Source organism: Meyerozyma guilliermondii, genomic scaffold (assembly GCF_000149425.1).
Source record: "Meyerozyma guilliermondii ATCC 6260 scaffold_3 genomic scaffold, whole genome shotgun sequence".
NCBI classification, from domain to species: Eukaryota; Fungi; Ascomycota; class Pichiomycetes; order Serinales; family Debaryomycetaceae; genus Meyerozyma; species Meyerozyma guilliermondii.
This window is the reverse complement of record NW_001809798.1, coordinates 90,447-103,631: the sequence shown is the minus strand read 5'-3', so window position 1 is coordinate 103,631 and position 13,185 is coordinate 90,447. Positions and strand designations below refer to the sequence as shown.

General features: G+C 42.7%; 10 protein-coding genes across 10 annotated transcripts; 3 read left to right on the top strand and 7 right to left on the bottom strand. All coding sequences in view use genetic code 12, as the record gives it.

Annotated features, from left to right (window-relative positions):
* Positions 1-9: 9 nt before the first annotated feature.
* PGUG_02351 (uncharacterized protein) lies at positions 10-1,584 on the bottom strand (the record flags this gene model as incomplete). Its single annotated transcript, XM_001484572.1, has 1 exon — positions 10-1,584. One exon carries the CDS (start codon positions 1,582-1,584, stop codon positions 10-12), a length of 1,575 nt encoding a protein of 524 aa, XP_001484622.2.
* Positions 1,585-1,842: 258 nt separating this feature from the next.
* PGUG_02350 (uncharacterized protein) lies at positions 1,843-3,117 on the bottom strand (the record flags this gene model as incomplete). The annotated part of the gene is made up of 1 exon (XM_001484571.1): positions 1,843-3,117. One exon carries the CDS (start codon positions 3,115-3,117, stop codon positions 1,843-1,845), a length of 1,275 nt encoding a protein of 424 aa, XP_001484621.2.
* A 587-nt stretch (positions 3,118-3,704) lies between these two features.
* On the top strand, positions 3,705-4,841 carry PGUG_02349 (uncharacterized protein; the record flags this gene model as incomplete). Its single annotated transcript, XM_001484570.1, has 1 exon — positions 3,705-4,841. One exon carries the CDS (start codon positions 3,705-3,707, stop codon positions 4,839-4,841), a length of 1,137 nt encoding a protein of 378 aa, XP_001484620.1.
* A 160-nt stretch (positions 4,842-5,001) lies between these two features.
* Positions 5,002-6,051, bottom strand: PGUG_02348 (uncharacterized protein; the record flags this gene model as incomplete). Its single annotated transcript, XM_001484569.1, has 1 exon — positions 5,002-6,051. One exon carries the CDS (start codon positions 6,049-6,051, stop codon positions 5,002-5,004), a length of 1,050 nt encoding a protein of 349 aa, XP_001484619.2.
* A 1,164-nt stretch (positions 6,052-7,215) lies between these two features.
* PGUG_02347 (fungal specific transcription factor domain-containing protein) lies at positions 7,216-8,277 on the top strand (the record flags this gene model as incomplete). The annotated part of the gene is made up of 1 exon (XM_001484568.1): positions 7,216-8,277. One exon carries the CDS (start codon positions 7,216-7,218, stop codon positions 8,275-8,277), a length of 1,062 nt encoding a protein of 353 aa, XP_001484618.2.
* Positions 8,278-8,310: 33 nt separating this feature from the next.
* PGUG_02346 (uncharacterized protein) lies at positions 8,311-9,330 on the bottom strand (the record flags this gene model as incomplete). The annotated part of the gene is made up of 1 exon (XM_001484567.1): positions 8,311-9,330. One exon carries the CDS (start codon positions 9,328-9,330, stop codon positions 8,311-8,313), a length of 1,020 nt encoding a protein of 339 aa, XP_001484617.2.
* Positions 9,331-10,258: 928 nt separating this feature from the next.
* On the top strand, positions 10,259-10,678 carry PGUG_02345 (uncharacterized protein; the record flags this gene model as incomplete). Its single annotated transcript, XM_001484566.1, has 1 exon — positions 10,259-10,678. One exon carries the CDS (start codon positions 10,259-10,261, stop codon positions 10,676-10,678), a length of 420 nt encoding a protein of 139 aa, XP_001484616.2.
* Positions 10,679-11,058: 380 nt separating this feature from the next.
* Positions 11,059-11,463, bottom strand: PGUG_02344 (uncharacterized protein; the record flags this gene model as incomplete). The annotated part of the gene is made up of 1 exon (XM_001484565.1): positions 11,059-11,463. One exon carries the CDS (start codon positions 11,461-11,463, stop codon positions 11,059-11,061), a length of 405 nt encoding a protein of 134 aa, XP_001484615.2.
* Positions 11,464-11,653: 190 nt separating this feature from the next.
* On the bottom strand, positions 11,654-12,364 carry PGUG_02343 (uncharacterized protein; the record flags this gene model as incomplete). Its single annotated transcript, XM_001484564.1, has 1 exon — positions 11,654-12,364. One exon carries the CDS (start codon positions 12,362-12,364, stop codon positions 11,654-11,656), a length of 711 nt encoding a protein of 236 aa, XP_001484614.2.
* A 149-nt stretch (positions 12,365-12,513) lies between these two features.
* On the bottom strand, positions 12,514-13,140 carry PGUG_02342 (FAD-binding oxidoreductase; the record flags this gene model as incomplete). Its single annotated transcript, XM_001484563.1, has 1 exon — positions 12,514-13,140. One exon carries the CDS (start codon positions 13,138-13,140, stop codon positions 12,514-12,516), a length of 627 nt encoding a protein of 208 aa, XP_001484613.2.
* Positions 13,141-13,185: the final 45 nt, after the last annotated feature.

Genomic DNA, 13,185 nt, shown 5'->3' with positions numbered 1-13,185 from the left:
ATGACTTGATTAGTTATTTACGACAATGGGGTCTGGTTTGGATGCAACCTTAGGTTTAGAAGCCTTGTTGACGGGCGGAGGTGTTTTTTTGACCACTGGTGATGTTTTTTTCAATGTTGCTAATGGTGCTTTTTGCAGCAACGTTGGTGTAGATGACAAGGAAGAAATTGACCCTTTAGAAGTATTTGACGAGGATTTACCAGGAAGTCTTCTCTTGGGGCCCTTTGCCCTCTTCTTGTTTGCGTGGGTGATTTTTGCAGGACCAGTAATGTCGGGTAAAGTTGTAGACCTTTGAGGTGGTTGCGGCTTCTCTGCAGCAGAAAGGCTTGGCAAAGTGTTGGTTTTGAGAAGCGACGAAAGATGATCATTGAATGATAACGATGATTTGGAATTGACACTGTCACTAGATTTGTTCTCATTTAGAGTGATATGCTTGCTCGAATTCTGGACTGGTTTGGTAGGTTTGAGTCTTGAGAGTGCACCAATTGCTTCGGTGTTAGTTGGTGCCAGTGCTCCGATTGAAATGGAACGAGTCTTTAAGGCAGCAGGGGATGCTGGTTTCGATGGTTTTGGAGGTGTCTTGGGAGCCAATGGCTGAGATTTCGAAGTCAAAGGCTGGGGTTTCAGTGGTCTTTCTTGATTGCTGGGAGCCGCAACTTTGGTAAACGGCATTACAATAAACCCAGGGCCTTTTTCTGCTGTTGGTGCTTCACTTGTCTTCAGTGGAGGCTTGGCTCCAATTCTAGGTTTTGGCTTTGGTGGTTTCTGTTCTGTGGTTTCAGAAGGTTGTGATGTGGAACTTTCTTTTATGTCAGGCTTGGGACCCACATGAGGTCTTGGTTTGTGAGGAAGACTTTCTTTGGTGAAGGACATTGCAATGAATCCGGGCCCTTTTACTGGCTCTTTGGGTGGTTCTTTGGATTCTGGTGGTTCTGACCCTCTGAAATTTTCAGAATCTATAGGTTTTTCTGTCTCGGAGGCACGAGCTGGGCTTGTGATTTTCGTGAATGACTTCGCAATAAACCCAGGACCTTTTAAAGGACCATTTGCAGGCTCTTTCGTGGCTTTCTCAGGCTTCTGTTCTTCCAGAGGTGTGTGTGCAATTTTGGCAGGTTTTTTCGGGGCAGTCGGTTTGGGTGTCTTTTCATTTGACTCGCCAATTCGTTGTCCTGTCTTTATTTGCTGTTCAAGATCGAGAAAAGACTTGTACTTGGTAGCTGGTTTAGTCCCAAACGATGTATTGTTAAATGTCTTTTTAGTAGTTTCAGCGTCACTTTCGTTCGTTTTCAATTTGCGATCATCATTGACCACTTTTGTGTCGTTAGCACCATATTGTGGTCTCTTTTCAGCGTTTAATGTTGGTTTTGATGCTTTCGGTTTTATTGGAGGTTCTCGTTTTCGAATGACTGGTGTGACCAAATTCACCTCAAAAGGTGACTGGCTTCTCCTGGGCAAGGGTGGAGCCTCTTCCTCGTCGTTTTGGTATCTTCTTTGAGGAAGTTTTGGTGGTTTTGGAGGAGCTTGCTGACGTCGACTGGGCAATGGCGGAGGTGATCCTTCTTTATGTGAATAGAGGGAAGTCATATTTCTACTATGTTTTATTCTTCTGTGCTTCTTATTGATATGATTTCACCCGTGTATCATCGATTCAAGTTCTGATCACTCAAATCACTTTAGGTACAGTATTTTCCACAAAAATTCCTTATCTTGAAGCTTTTAAATTCGCGGGCCGACGTTCCAAAGTCGCAGAGTCGCCGTTGTAAATTCGGTATATTATAAAGCGTTTGACTACTGATAGCTTAATAGGGCTCAAAATGTCAAATTCTGGATTATAATAGTCGTTTACAGATTATGACTGCAGTTATTGAATGCTTCTTCCGTTGCCTTGAAGGGATCGAAACCATATAGCCACTCTGCATTGGAAGGGTCTCTCCAGAGATTTGGGTCACCTTTGAGAGGAAAGGGCAACTTCATAATCTCGTTTCTGCTCTCGGCTGCTGGACCATCCTGCAAGTGCATTATGACACCCATGTCTCTGCTCATCTGAACAATTCTGGCGCATCTTTCGATTCTGACTTTGTCGTACGCTTGAACTGCCGTTGCCAAGTCCTTTTTTGATTTGATTCTGCCAAGCGCCTCACCTATAACACACCCGTCCTCAATGCCCATTCCGGCTCCTTGACCTATATATGGGACAGTTACATGAGCAGCATCTCCCGCTAAGGTAAATTGTCCGTTAGCATGGGACCATTCAGATGCCGTATCCCTCATCCACAATTGCCAAGTAGAGGTTGCTTTCACCTTTGTTAACATTTGTTGAAGAAGTGGATGCCAATCTTTGAATTTGGCGCACATCTCCTGTAAGTCAGCTTCACTTGATGACGTCCCGAAATCTGGTTCTCGGTCACACTTGGTGAGGATAACAACGTTATAATATCTATTATTGTCGCAGGCATAAGATACAAAGTGAGTATCTGGGCCCATCCAGTAGTGGATACAGTTGTCGTTTGCTATATCCTCCAAGAGCACATCTTGACTAACGTCGTCAAAATCGACAATAATCCGGTATGCCATATCCCCTGAAAACTTTGGCTTATCATGAGCTCCCCTAAAATTTTCCGAGCACTTTGACTTGTAACCGTCTGCACCAACAATAAAATCACCTCTAACCACAATTTGATTCTCGAGTGTTACTGACGGTTCGTCAAAATTAATGCTATGTACCCGTGAGTTGGGTTGCACAACTACACCAAGAGACAAAGCTTTATCCAACAACAGCTGATGTAATGTAGCTCTGTGAAGATTCCCGAATGGGCCTCCATAGAGCTCAGCCATCAAAGTATGATCTGCTACCGAGTAAATTTCATTTGTTTTATAATGTCTGAAATCAGTGAAGAGTGGGATGTTAGCCTTCGGCTCTAAGGTATCCCAAATGCCCCATCTTTTCAAGATTTTTGTTGAATTACTGGAGATTTGGATACCTGCACCCACTTCTTTAACTTCCTTTGCGGCTTCTAAGACAATTGCGTTGTGGCCATTTAATGCGATAGAAATGGCTGCTGATAAACCAGCAATTCCGCCACCAACCACAACTATATCCAATCTATCGTGCGTCATTTCCTGATTTCAATGGAGGCGGTACCCTTCAATTTATATTGAAATCACTTCGGCATCTCATGCCGAATGCAAGTTCGGCATTTTTCGCAACCACCGATCAATTAAGGCGCGTGCCGAAAGTAAGCCTGTATGGCTGCAAAATCAATAAAAGCTTCTTACAATCCGCAACTAACAAAAAAGATGTTCGATTTAATAATTACGGTAAGTAACCAAAGGTGCTTTGTTGAATCAAATGTTTCTCTAACAACTAGAATGGATTTGTGTGCACCGAGTATTTAAGGAGGGCCGATATCGGTGTGCAAGATGGAAAGATAGCAAAAATTGGGGACTTGTCAAAAGCGACGTCAAGAAAAGTGATCGATGCGGAGGGTGCAATAGTTACTCCAGGTGGTGTAGATGCTCATGTTCACCTAAAAGAGCCATTAGATCTCTTTGGAAAAATTTCGGACGACTTCGAACTGGGAACCCGAAGCGCAGCTGCGGGAGGAACAACAACTATCATTGCATTTGCATCACAAGATCCAAATGACCTGGGCGCCGAAGCTCTAATCCGAACTATAAAAAAGTGTCAAGAAAAGTGTGGAGACATGCTTTATTGTGATTATTCATTGCATTTAGTCATGTATAAAATTGAGAAAGACTGTCTTGAGCAACAATTGACTTTATTGGCAGAGGAGGGGAAAGTGACGAGCATTAAGTTGTTTATGACCTACCCCAAGTTGCAAATGAGGGATTATGATTTGATGACAGTACTCTATTATGCCAGGAAGTGTGGAATCACGGTCATGTTGCACGCCGAAAATGGGGATATGATCCAGTGGATGATCGACTCGTTGGAGGAACAGGGTCACACAGAACCCTATTATCATGCGATTTCTCGTCCTTCTATCTTTGAGGGAGAAGCAACGAACAGGGCAATTGTTATGTCTGAAGCAATGGATTCTCCCGTGCTCTTCGTCCATGTTTCAGCACCAGAGGCTATAAGATCAATTAGAGAAGCACGCTCCAGAGGCTTAAGTGTATTTGCGGAAACATGTCCTCAGTATCTCCTTCTCAAAGCTGAGGACTTGAAGCGGATACATTGTCACGATCCTTTTGAAGGTGCTAAATACCTTTGCTCGCCACCACCCCGCCATAGCGAAAAGGACCAACAAGCGGTATGGAACGGACTCGAGGATAATTCCATTACTATTTTCTCGTCAGATCACTGTCCTACCAAATATCACAGTGAAGATGGAAAGCGTATCGCTTTCAAGAACGGCCACAACGGTGAGTTCAAGTGGATCCCTAATGGCTGCCCTGGTGTTGAAACAAGGTTAGCTCTTCTCGCAAGCTTCGGAGTTCTAGAAAAGAAGATTTCATGGACCAAATTTGTTGAGCTTAATTGCATTAACCCTGCCAAACTTTATGGGTTATACCCACAAAAAGGCACTTTGAACCCGGGTGTGTCGGACGCGGACATTGTTATTTGGTATCCTGAAGGAACTTACAAAAATTCGATCTCTTCCAAGAATTTGCATACTGAGTGTGACTATACGCCTTTTGAAGGTTTTAATATCCATAACTGGCCCCGTTACAATATTTTGAAGGGTAAGGTTGTCTTTGAGGAAGGCAAATTCACCGATGATGCATCCAAATCTGGCGCATTCGTACCTAGAGGTAAGAGTCAGTTGGCTGTTCCAACTAACAAGTGGATATCTGAGTGGAGACCATCTTATATGTAGTAAATGTAAGTGTTGTGAGATTAGAGCAGTTTACAAACATAGTACTGTTATGAGATAAAAGTTTGCTTTTCTATTTACTTCTATATAACAAAGCTCATGCTTCGTAATGATAACTTAACCCAAGAAACATATCTATGCAATTCTAATCTATGTAAAGAGTTTAAAGTAAAAGCTTGAAAGTTAAATCAGTATCTTTATGAGCCAAATTGGCATTCATTTGGTCAATCTCCTCAGCACTCATAGCGGCTATAATTCTCTCTTTCTTCTTATTCATCAGGTAATAATTATAGATCATAAGTGAACAAAACACCAAAGCTGCACATGTCATTCCTAGCGCAATCTTCAATCCTTTAAAATAACGTGGAGCCGTATCTGCTGTGTAAATTTGACCTGCGAGTACACCAGCGATATTTCCAATAGTGGTACACATACCTGCGGCTGTAGCTCTCTTATAATGTCCAGCATTGTTGTTGTTAATCCACATAACACTTAAACCTGAACAGATGTAGATTCCTAGGCCGATCATCAAACAACCGAAATATCTGGAGCCAAGCGGGTTACTAGCAATCAAAATGATATAACCAATAATTTCACAAACCACTCCTCCAGCAATAAAGAACCCTCGATTACCTGTCTTGTCCGAAAAGTAACAGGTTGTTGCAAAACTAAGAAGGGCAACCACATAGAATGGGATCGTCATAAGCTGAGTCTTATACGAATCGTAGCCCATACCAAGAATAATCGAGGGTAAAAAAGTTGATATTCCAAACAAAGTGACATCCACACAAAACTGATAGAGGCATACCACAACTGTGTTGATATCCTTTAATCCTCTAACAACCTCAGACCACATGAATTTCTCATCTTGGTGAAAATCAGAGTAAGTTGCCAATCGTGTGGTCAATACTTTTCTCTCTTCCTTATTGAGCCACCAAGCTTCCCTTACGTTACGAGGAAGAAGAAGAATTATTACTGGAGCTGCCAAAATGGTCAAACCACCTTCCACGGCGAACAAGAACTGCCATCCGGACCATTTGTCGGTGTTAATCTTAGTCAACCCATAAGCCAATAAACCTCCAAACGCTCCAGAGACGGCACCAGCAGAGTAAACGGCTGCACATCTTTTTGCAACTTCTTTTTTTGTGTACAACATACTCAAGTACACATTGATGCAAGGAATTATACCTGCTTCGAAAAGTCCCACTAACATTCTGCATGCCAAGAGGGAATGGTAGTCGGTTGCAAGGGCAGTACACAAGCAGCATATACCGAAAAGAAAACACAAGACTGACAAAACATACTTTGCTCCAACAAACTTGAGAATGAGTGCCAATGGCGTTTCAACTATCACATAGGTGATATAAAGTAAACTTACAACATTTCCAAATTGATTACCACTCAATCCCCAAGTCGTCACTCATACCAGCCACCTTAGCATTCCCAATATTTGCCTTGTCCAAGGTGGAGAAGAGATAGGCTAGGCAAAGACATGGCATGATGATGAAATCAAATTTTCTTAATACTCTCTTCTCGATGTTCTTGAACTCTTGATCTTGTTCCTCGTGAGTGCTCAACTCTTCACTTTTAAGAACACTTTCTGAGAACTCCAGCTTTTCCATCATGTCTCCTTCCCTGTACCGTGGTCCTTAATGGACCAAAGCACCTCTCTTTTATAACTTTGAGACATCTGTTGGAGCGGTTCGAGCGAGCGATACAGATCGGCATTTTGGATAGTTGCCGAACTCGCATGATGAGCCGCACAAAAATACGATATTAGATCGGGTTCTTTCACGCAAAATTGCCTTGACTGCAATTAATCTATGAGGACATCGGCAGCGTAAGTTGTGACCAAAATGAAATCCGGGGCCCATTATTAACAGATGTAGGTGTAACAGGTGCCACAAGTCGAAAACAAAATGCTCCGGTGAACGTCCGTCTTGCCGGTCTTGTGCTGCTCGAAATGTACGCTGTGTCTACCTGGGCAAGGATCGGCGAATTAACATAAGTCTTCGAGAACTTGAGGGTTTGCGAGAAAGATTACGACTTTTTGAAGATAGCCAGAGTCCTCTGCCGAAAGAATTTGACTCTACTGCTCATTTCGAGCCGCTCCTTTCTAGCAACACGCAAGAATTCTTAGCCAGAGTCGCTAATGTGATCGACCCAGATCTGGCATTAAAATTCAATAGCGAAGAGCTTGACACCCCCAAATATTGATGTCGATGACGATGCGACACTTCCCGCTGGCGTGGCAGTTGTGGACAACCTTAAAAAGTTTTTGAGTTTTTTGCAATATGACTATCACTTTTTTTTATACGACGAGCTCCTATTGAACATCGATTCTATTTACTCTAACGGTATAGATCGAAATCATCCTATGGTTGTATCGCAATTCTGTCTAGTGATGTCCTTGGGAGCTGTGTACGATAAAAATACGATTGTCACGGACGATTTTCCGGGCTATCTGTACTTCAAATTGGCCCTCAAGTATCTGCATGAAGTTAACTCGAGTTTCTCCTTGATTGCAATACAAACCCACATCCTATTTGCGTGGTACCTCCTTATCCTCAATCAGAGAGGACTTGCTTCAATTCATAGTGCGTGTGCCGTAAGAAAAGCCCTCCATATCGGCCTTCACAAACTGCCTGGGTCAAACGTCAGTCCAGTAGTAAAGGAACATAGATCACGAACATGGTGGACGGCATTTGTTATGGAAATGTTTTGTGTTTCGCTCTTGGGCACCCCGCAGCATATATGCGTTGACCATGTGGATGTTCCGTTACCTTCAAGGACGCAGCTAGGAACAGACGAGGAAGGACTCTTTTTCGATCACACTTACTTTACTTTGAACATCAAGTTGGCGGTTATTACGTCGAAAATACTCTCGACCATCTATGCCAAATCCTTTAATATCGCCAAAGACATGCTGCAAATCTTTTCTGTCTTGGATAGTCTCGAGCAGTTTAAAAAAGAGCTACCTGCTGCTATTAGACCCTCACTTGAAACATCCACTGTTAAAGAAAGAAAGGACGCATCGTTACTTTTGTTTTACAACCAGACGACCATTTTGGCACTACGCCCAGTTTTTTTGTACTATTTCAATTTAGCGTCTATGAATTCTCCAAAATTCAATGACACAATTTGGTCGTCGCAACCAGTCATAACAGGACTTGCTGCTGCTACAAGCATCATCAAACTAATGAAGTTTTGCAAAGATAATCAATTGATATCAAAATTAGGGTTTTACGACTCAAATTACTTGTATTCTGCCATTCTGATAGTTCTTATCAGTAACATAATGAAGGGCCGGAAAGGCTTTTATGAAATATTAGAACCTTTGTCAATTCTCCAATTTCAATCTGCGTGTGGAAACATGGCTGCCCGGTCAATTAGTAATGACTTGAACTCGTTTTTTCAAATAGTATCGATTAACGAATAGATATAGAATGCTCGACAAAATCTATGAATCCTTTTATGTACCTTTCTCAATCTGATTTCCCGGTGCCTCCATCGATGCTTTTAGTTTTTTGTCGTAGCCCAACACTGATTCGAGTAAGACTTCTGCACCAGCTTTACATTGATCCTTAGTTGTGAACTCGGCAGGATTATGGGAAATTCCCCCCACAGAAGGCACGAAGATCATTGTAGTGGGAACTACAGAAGCCGTTGATGCGCTATCATGACCAGCAGCGCTAAACATTTTTAATGTTGGGATGTCTGGTCTTGTTTCAAGTACTTCCTCAACTGCTGCAATGCAATCTTCGTTGAAAGTTACAGCTTTGTGGGCCCAAATTTGACGCATTTCAATATGATAACCTCCATCTTGCGATAGTGATTTAATTGTACTTTCAACCTTTTGAATGATCGAGTCTAACTGGGACTCTTTAATTGCCCTACAGTCGAATATCAAGTCAACCTTTCCCACTATTGTGTTTGGAGCGATCGTCTTTGGTATGAGCCTACCAACGGTTGCAACACTTTGCGTCGCTCTAGCTGCCTCATCGAGGTCCAAGACTAATCTAGAAGCTGCAACCAATGCATCGTGTCTTCTGACCATTTCGAGCGCTCCAGCATGTCCTTCTTGTCCCTCTATTTCAACTTGGTACCATCTCATGGCTTGGATTCCTTGTACGATTCCTATACCAATACTGCCGCCTTCATGCGCCAACATCTCCTCGAGTTTTGGACCCTGCTCAATATGCAATTCAAAGTGAGCACTCAATTTGTTAACCTTGTGATCAGGCGCTATGGGTCCATTGTACCCAATAGCCTCCAATTCCAGCAGGACTTTTTTTCCATCGATATCTTTAAGTTTGAGAATCTCATCAGGCGATAATTGCCCACACCAAACGCCAGAGCTCATGCACATTTTCAGATATCGAGCTCCTTCTTCATTAGTCCAATTTACAGCAGCTAGTGGAAAGTACGGTTTGTAACCACTACGCTTGATAGCTCGTAATACTCCTAGCAGACACCACCACCCAGATTCCATCGGAGCGTCCTCCTATGGTGAGTATCTAATGACTCCCATACGATCGGACTCATCCCGGATGCAACACATCGGTGTATACCGCAAATATGTTTCCCACTCGGTCAACTTTTATCTCACATCCCAACAACTTGCATTCGGCAACGAACCAATCGCGTACTTTTTTGTCTTCCTCAGATAACGATAGTCTACTGATACCGGAAGAATTTTCCTTCAATTGACTCCATTGGCAAGTCTTGACTGTGATATCTTCCCACAACTGTTCGTAGTCAATTGTAGGCACACTCATCCTTTGATTTAATCTTACGATTTCCATTTTGGCAGCACCGGCAATTTATAGCTCCCATGCTTCGATCGGCATTTTCGTGTTTTGCCGAAACTCGGTACGATGTTACCGTCAATACTCCGACAGCAGCCATTGAAGAGAGTTGGCTTAAGCAATTAATTATCTCTCTATCTGCCTACTTACTTATCGCCCATTTCTAGTACTTCCCCAAAAATTTATACTAGCGGTGAAAGTTGCGCGATAATCAGATAGCTTTGATTGCGAAAAGTTCAAAATGCTAGATGGATTCGGCAAGAGAAGGCATGTGCTAGTCGATCGCTGCAAAACTATAACAAGAACTTGGTGTATATTAGCTGGGCGTTTCCACTGTATTCTCCGCACCAGAAATTAATGACAAAAATACTACAATGATATCGTATCTTACTATCAAAATTCTGATTTCACTTTGCGAATTGCAAAATCATCCAATCATACCTGAATCAGGCTTGCAATGCGGACTTCTTGTGGAAAACATCTCTACAGCTCACGTCTAATTGAATCGAGCCGTATGGATTGGTGATTACGTAAGCGCCCGATCACCTAGGTTTCTGGCGATAGTGGACCAGAGACTCACTATTCCCACATTCACAGTCCACAATTGCATTTATGAGGTCCAGGGCGTGTCGGATCTGCTTTGTGTCACTCGTTTCGCGAGATGACTCGCCCCTTTATATCCAGGCATTTGACTTACCCAAAAACGTAACTGGTGAAGACACTGTCAATGCCAATCGGTTTCTCAAGTATAATTTTCTTTCACACATGGCGCTTGATATTTTTGCCTCGCCGATGACATTATCGTTGCACGAGCAGCAGCAGCAGGAGCAACGGCTGGCAGAACTTGATTTGGGTGGTGCTACTCTTCTTTTTGTTCAAGATGATGTCACAGTATATGGTAATGAAACCAGCACTGGTCTCAAAATAATAGTAGGAACAACTACAGAAACTGTTGAGGAGGAGGGTGAGACGGTAAAACAGAGTTTTAATGACCTTTTTTTTCTCGCATTTTACGATGTTATCTTCGCATAGTTTGTAATCCAGTTCAGTTGCATCGACCAGAACGATCTGGCATCTGTGCTCCAAGGAACCCAAAGTTTGACAATAGCATACGGGAGATTGTGGAGCAGTGGAATGGGCAAGGCGAAGCTGAAGCACTGACACACAACTAAACTCAGAATACTCAAAACCAGAACTCATCAGAAAACACCTCAGACTACGTCACATACCTCCTTTGGAAACCAAGTTCCCTTTCTTCAAGTTTCAACCAATTGCACTTCACTAGAACCATCACCAGAACTTTACCAGAACCTTCAGCAACGTGAACACTGTACTTTACTTCATTACTTTTTTCGGTGAAATCTACACTAGTATCAATGTAAGTTATTCTTGTATATTGATTCTTCTTTTCATCACTTCAATACAACGTTGGCTCCACGCAAACTCAAGTACTCCTGGTCCACTCCAGGTGGCATATGCTTGATTACTTCTTGGTATATTTCAACATTGTAAAACCTCAATCCGTTACTGGGATTTTTGTAACGAGCAGGAAGTCCTGTAATGTCACAATAATGCTTTGCAGGCTTCAAGCTGGGTGGAGCAGCCACAGAGACGTATGTAGGGGTATCGAACTTTATATTCAGTTTGCTTTGAAGGTACTTGATTTCGTCTCCCAACATCTGACGTGCTGGCTTAAACCTTCGTGCACCTCCTGGAGGTGGTCTGTTTGGGTTTTTGAAGCTATGGACCTTGGTGCATATATCAGATTGGGCCTGGAGATCCACGGCGCCAGGAGCTTGTGCTTGCAGAGAAACCATGGCTAGATAGTAGATTGAGTGAAATTTATTGAGTGGGTATATGCAGGTACTGACATATACATGGGACGGTTTAATCGATTAGCATAGAACTTGTTTGGACTTCGAAATAGTTGCAAGTCACTGACCAATCGATTTTTTAAAAGAGGGTGCTTTACTCTTTCATTCTATATTGGATTGAGGGTTCATATAGCTAACTACAACATCCATGATCATGGATGTGTGCCGCATCAAATTGAGCATCCAAAGTGTCCGAAGGGTCTACACGGAAAATCTTATCAGGGTTTAGGATTCTTCTTGGATCCATCAGGAGTTTGAGGTGTCTCATCAAATCAACGGTTTCTTTTCCGAGCTCTTTGTTCAAATATTTTCTCTTTCCTATTCCAACTCCATGCTCACCAGTACAGGTTCCCTCGAGGTCAATTGCTCGGTATACCATTCTGTCGACCACTTTCTGTACTTTTTTGTAGTCAGGAGAGTTGTAGAGGATGAGAAAATGGCAGTTTCCATCTCCAATGTGGCCCATGATCGAGAACTTGTCTCCAAATCCCAGAGCTCGAATATCGTCATTTGTCTCTGAAATCACCTGAGCCAATTTTGAAATGGGTACGGCAATGTCTGTGGTCCAAACTTGAACATCATCTTTGTTTTCTAGCACTTTGGAACCATATTCGTAGGTAGACCAAAGTCCTGCTCGACGAGCTGTCCATAAGGTGTCGTTATCTTCACGATTACTAGATGTTTCCAAGTTGATGAGCAGGTTTTTCGATGCAATTTTCCTTGCAACTTCAACCTGGGTATCAACGTCCTTTTTAGTGGGACCGCCAAATTTGAAGAGAAGTGTTGGTTTCTCCAAAAATTTATGATCATTTTGTCCTTGACTCGAGTTGACAAATGATACCATAGCTTCGTTCAATATCTCAATGGCATTGGGTTGCAAGCCGCTCTTGGAAATGATCTCCAGAGCCGTGGCGGCGGCATCTTTAATAGTGGGGAAACGAAGCCAAGGTTACGAATTCAACAACTGGTCGAACATGCAATTTTACGGTGATTTCAGTGATGATTCCTAGTGTGCCCTCGGCTCCAATAAAGAGCCTGGTGATGTCGTAACCGGCACTGGTTTTGCGAGGCCGTTGCTTGGTTTTGATAATAGTTCCATCGGCCAAAACCACCGTCAAGTTGACGACATTTTCTTTCATGGGTTCCATATTTGTATGCATTGGTGCCACTAGCTGAAGTCGAAACCATCCCTGCAATGCAAGCACCCATTCCTGGGTCGGGACCAAACATCAAATGGCTGGTATCGTCATTGCTTAAAAGATATTGATCAATATCTTGCCAACTTGTACCAGCTTCTACCGTCATGTCAAGATCTTCTGGGTGTATTTTCAAGATTTTGTGCATGTTGGCAAAGGAGATAGCAATGCTATTGGGTCCTCTTGTGTGCATTGCCTGGCCTTCAAGTGAAGTAAATCCGGAAGTTGCAATCACAGGTACCCGATACTCATGGGCAATTTTCACTAGTTCAGCAACCTCTTCTGTTGACAGCGGATACACTAATGCTTTTGGTTTCTGTTTCAAAGGATCGGGTGGATGATGAGTGCTAAAGAATGAATCTGATTGGGCTTTCAATTCTGCTTCATCAGTACTAACATTGTTCTCGCCTACTACTTTTTTCATTTGAACGACCGCCAATTCAAAGTCATTGTTATCAGCATACACCAC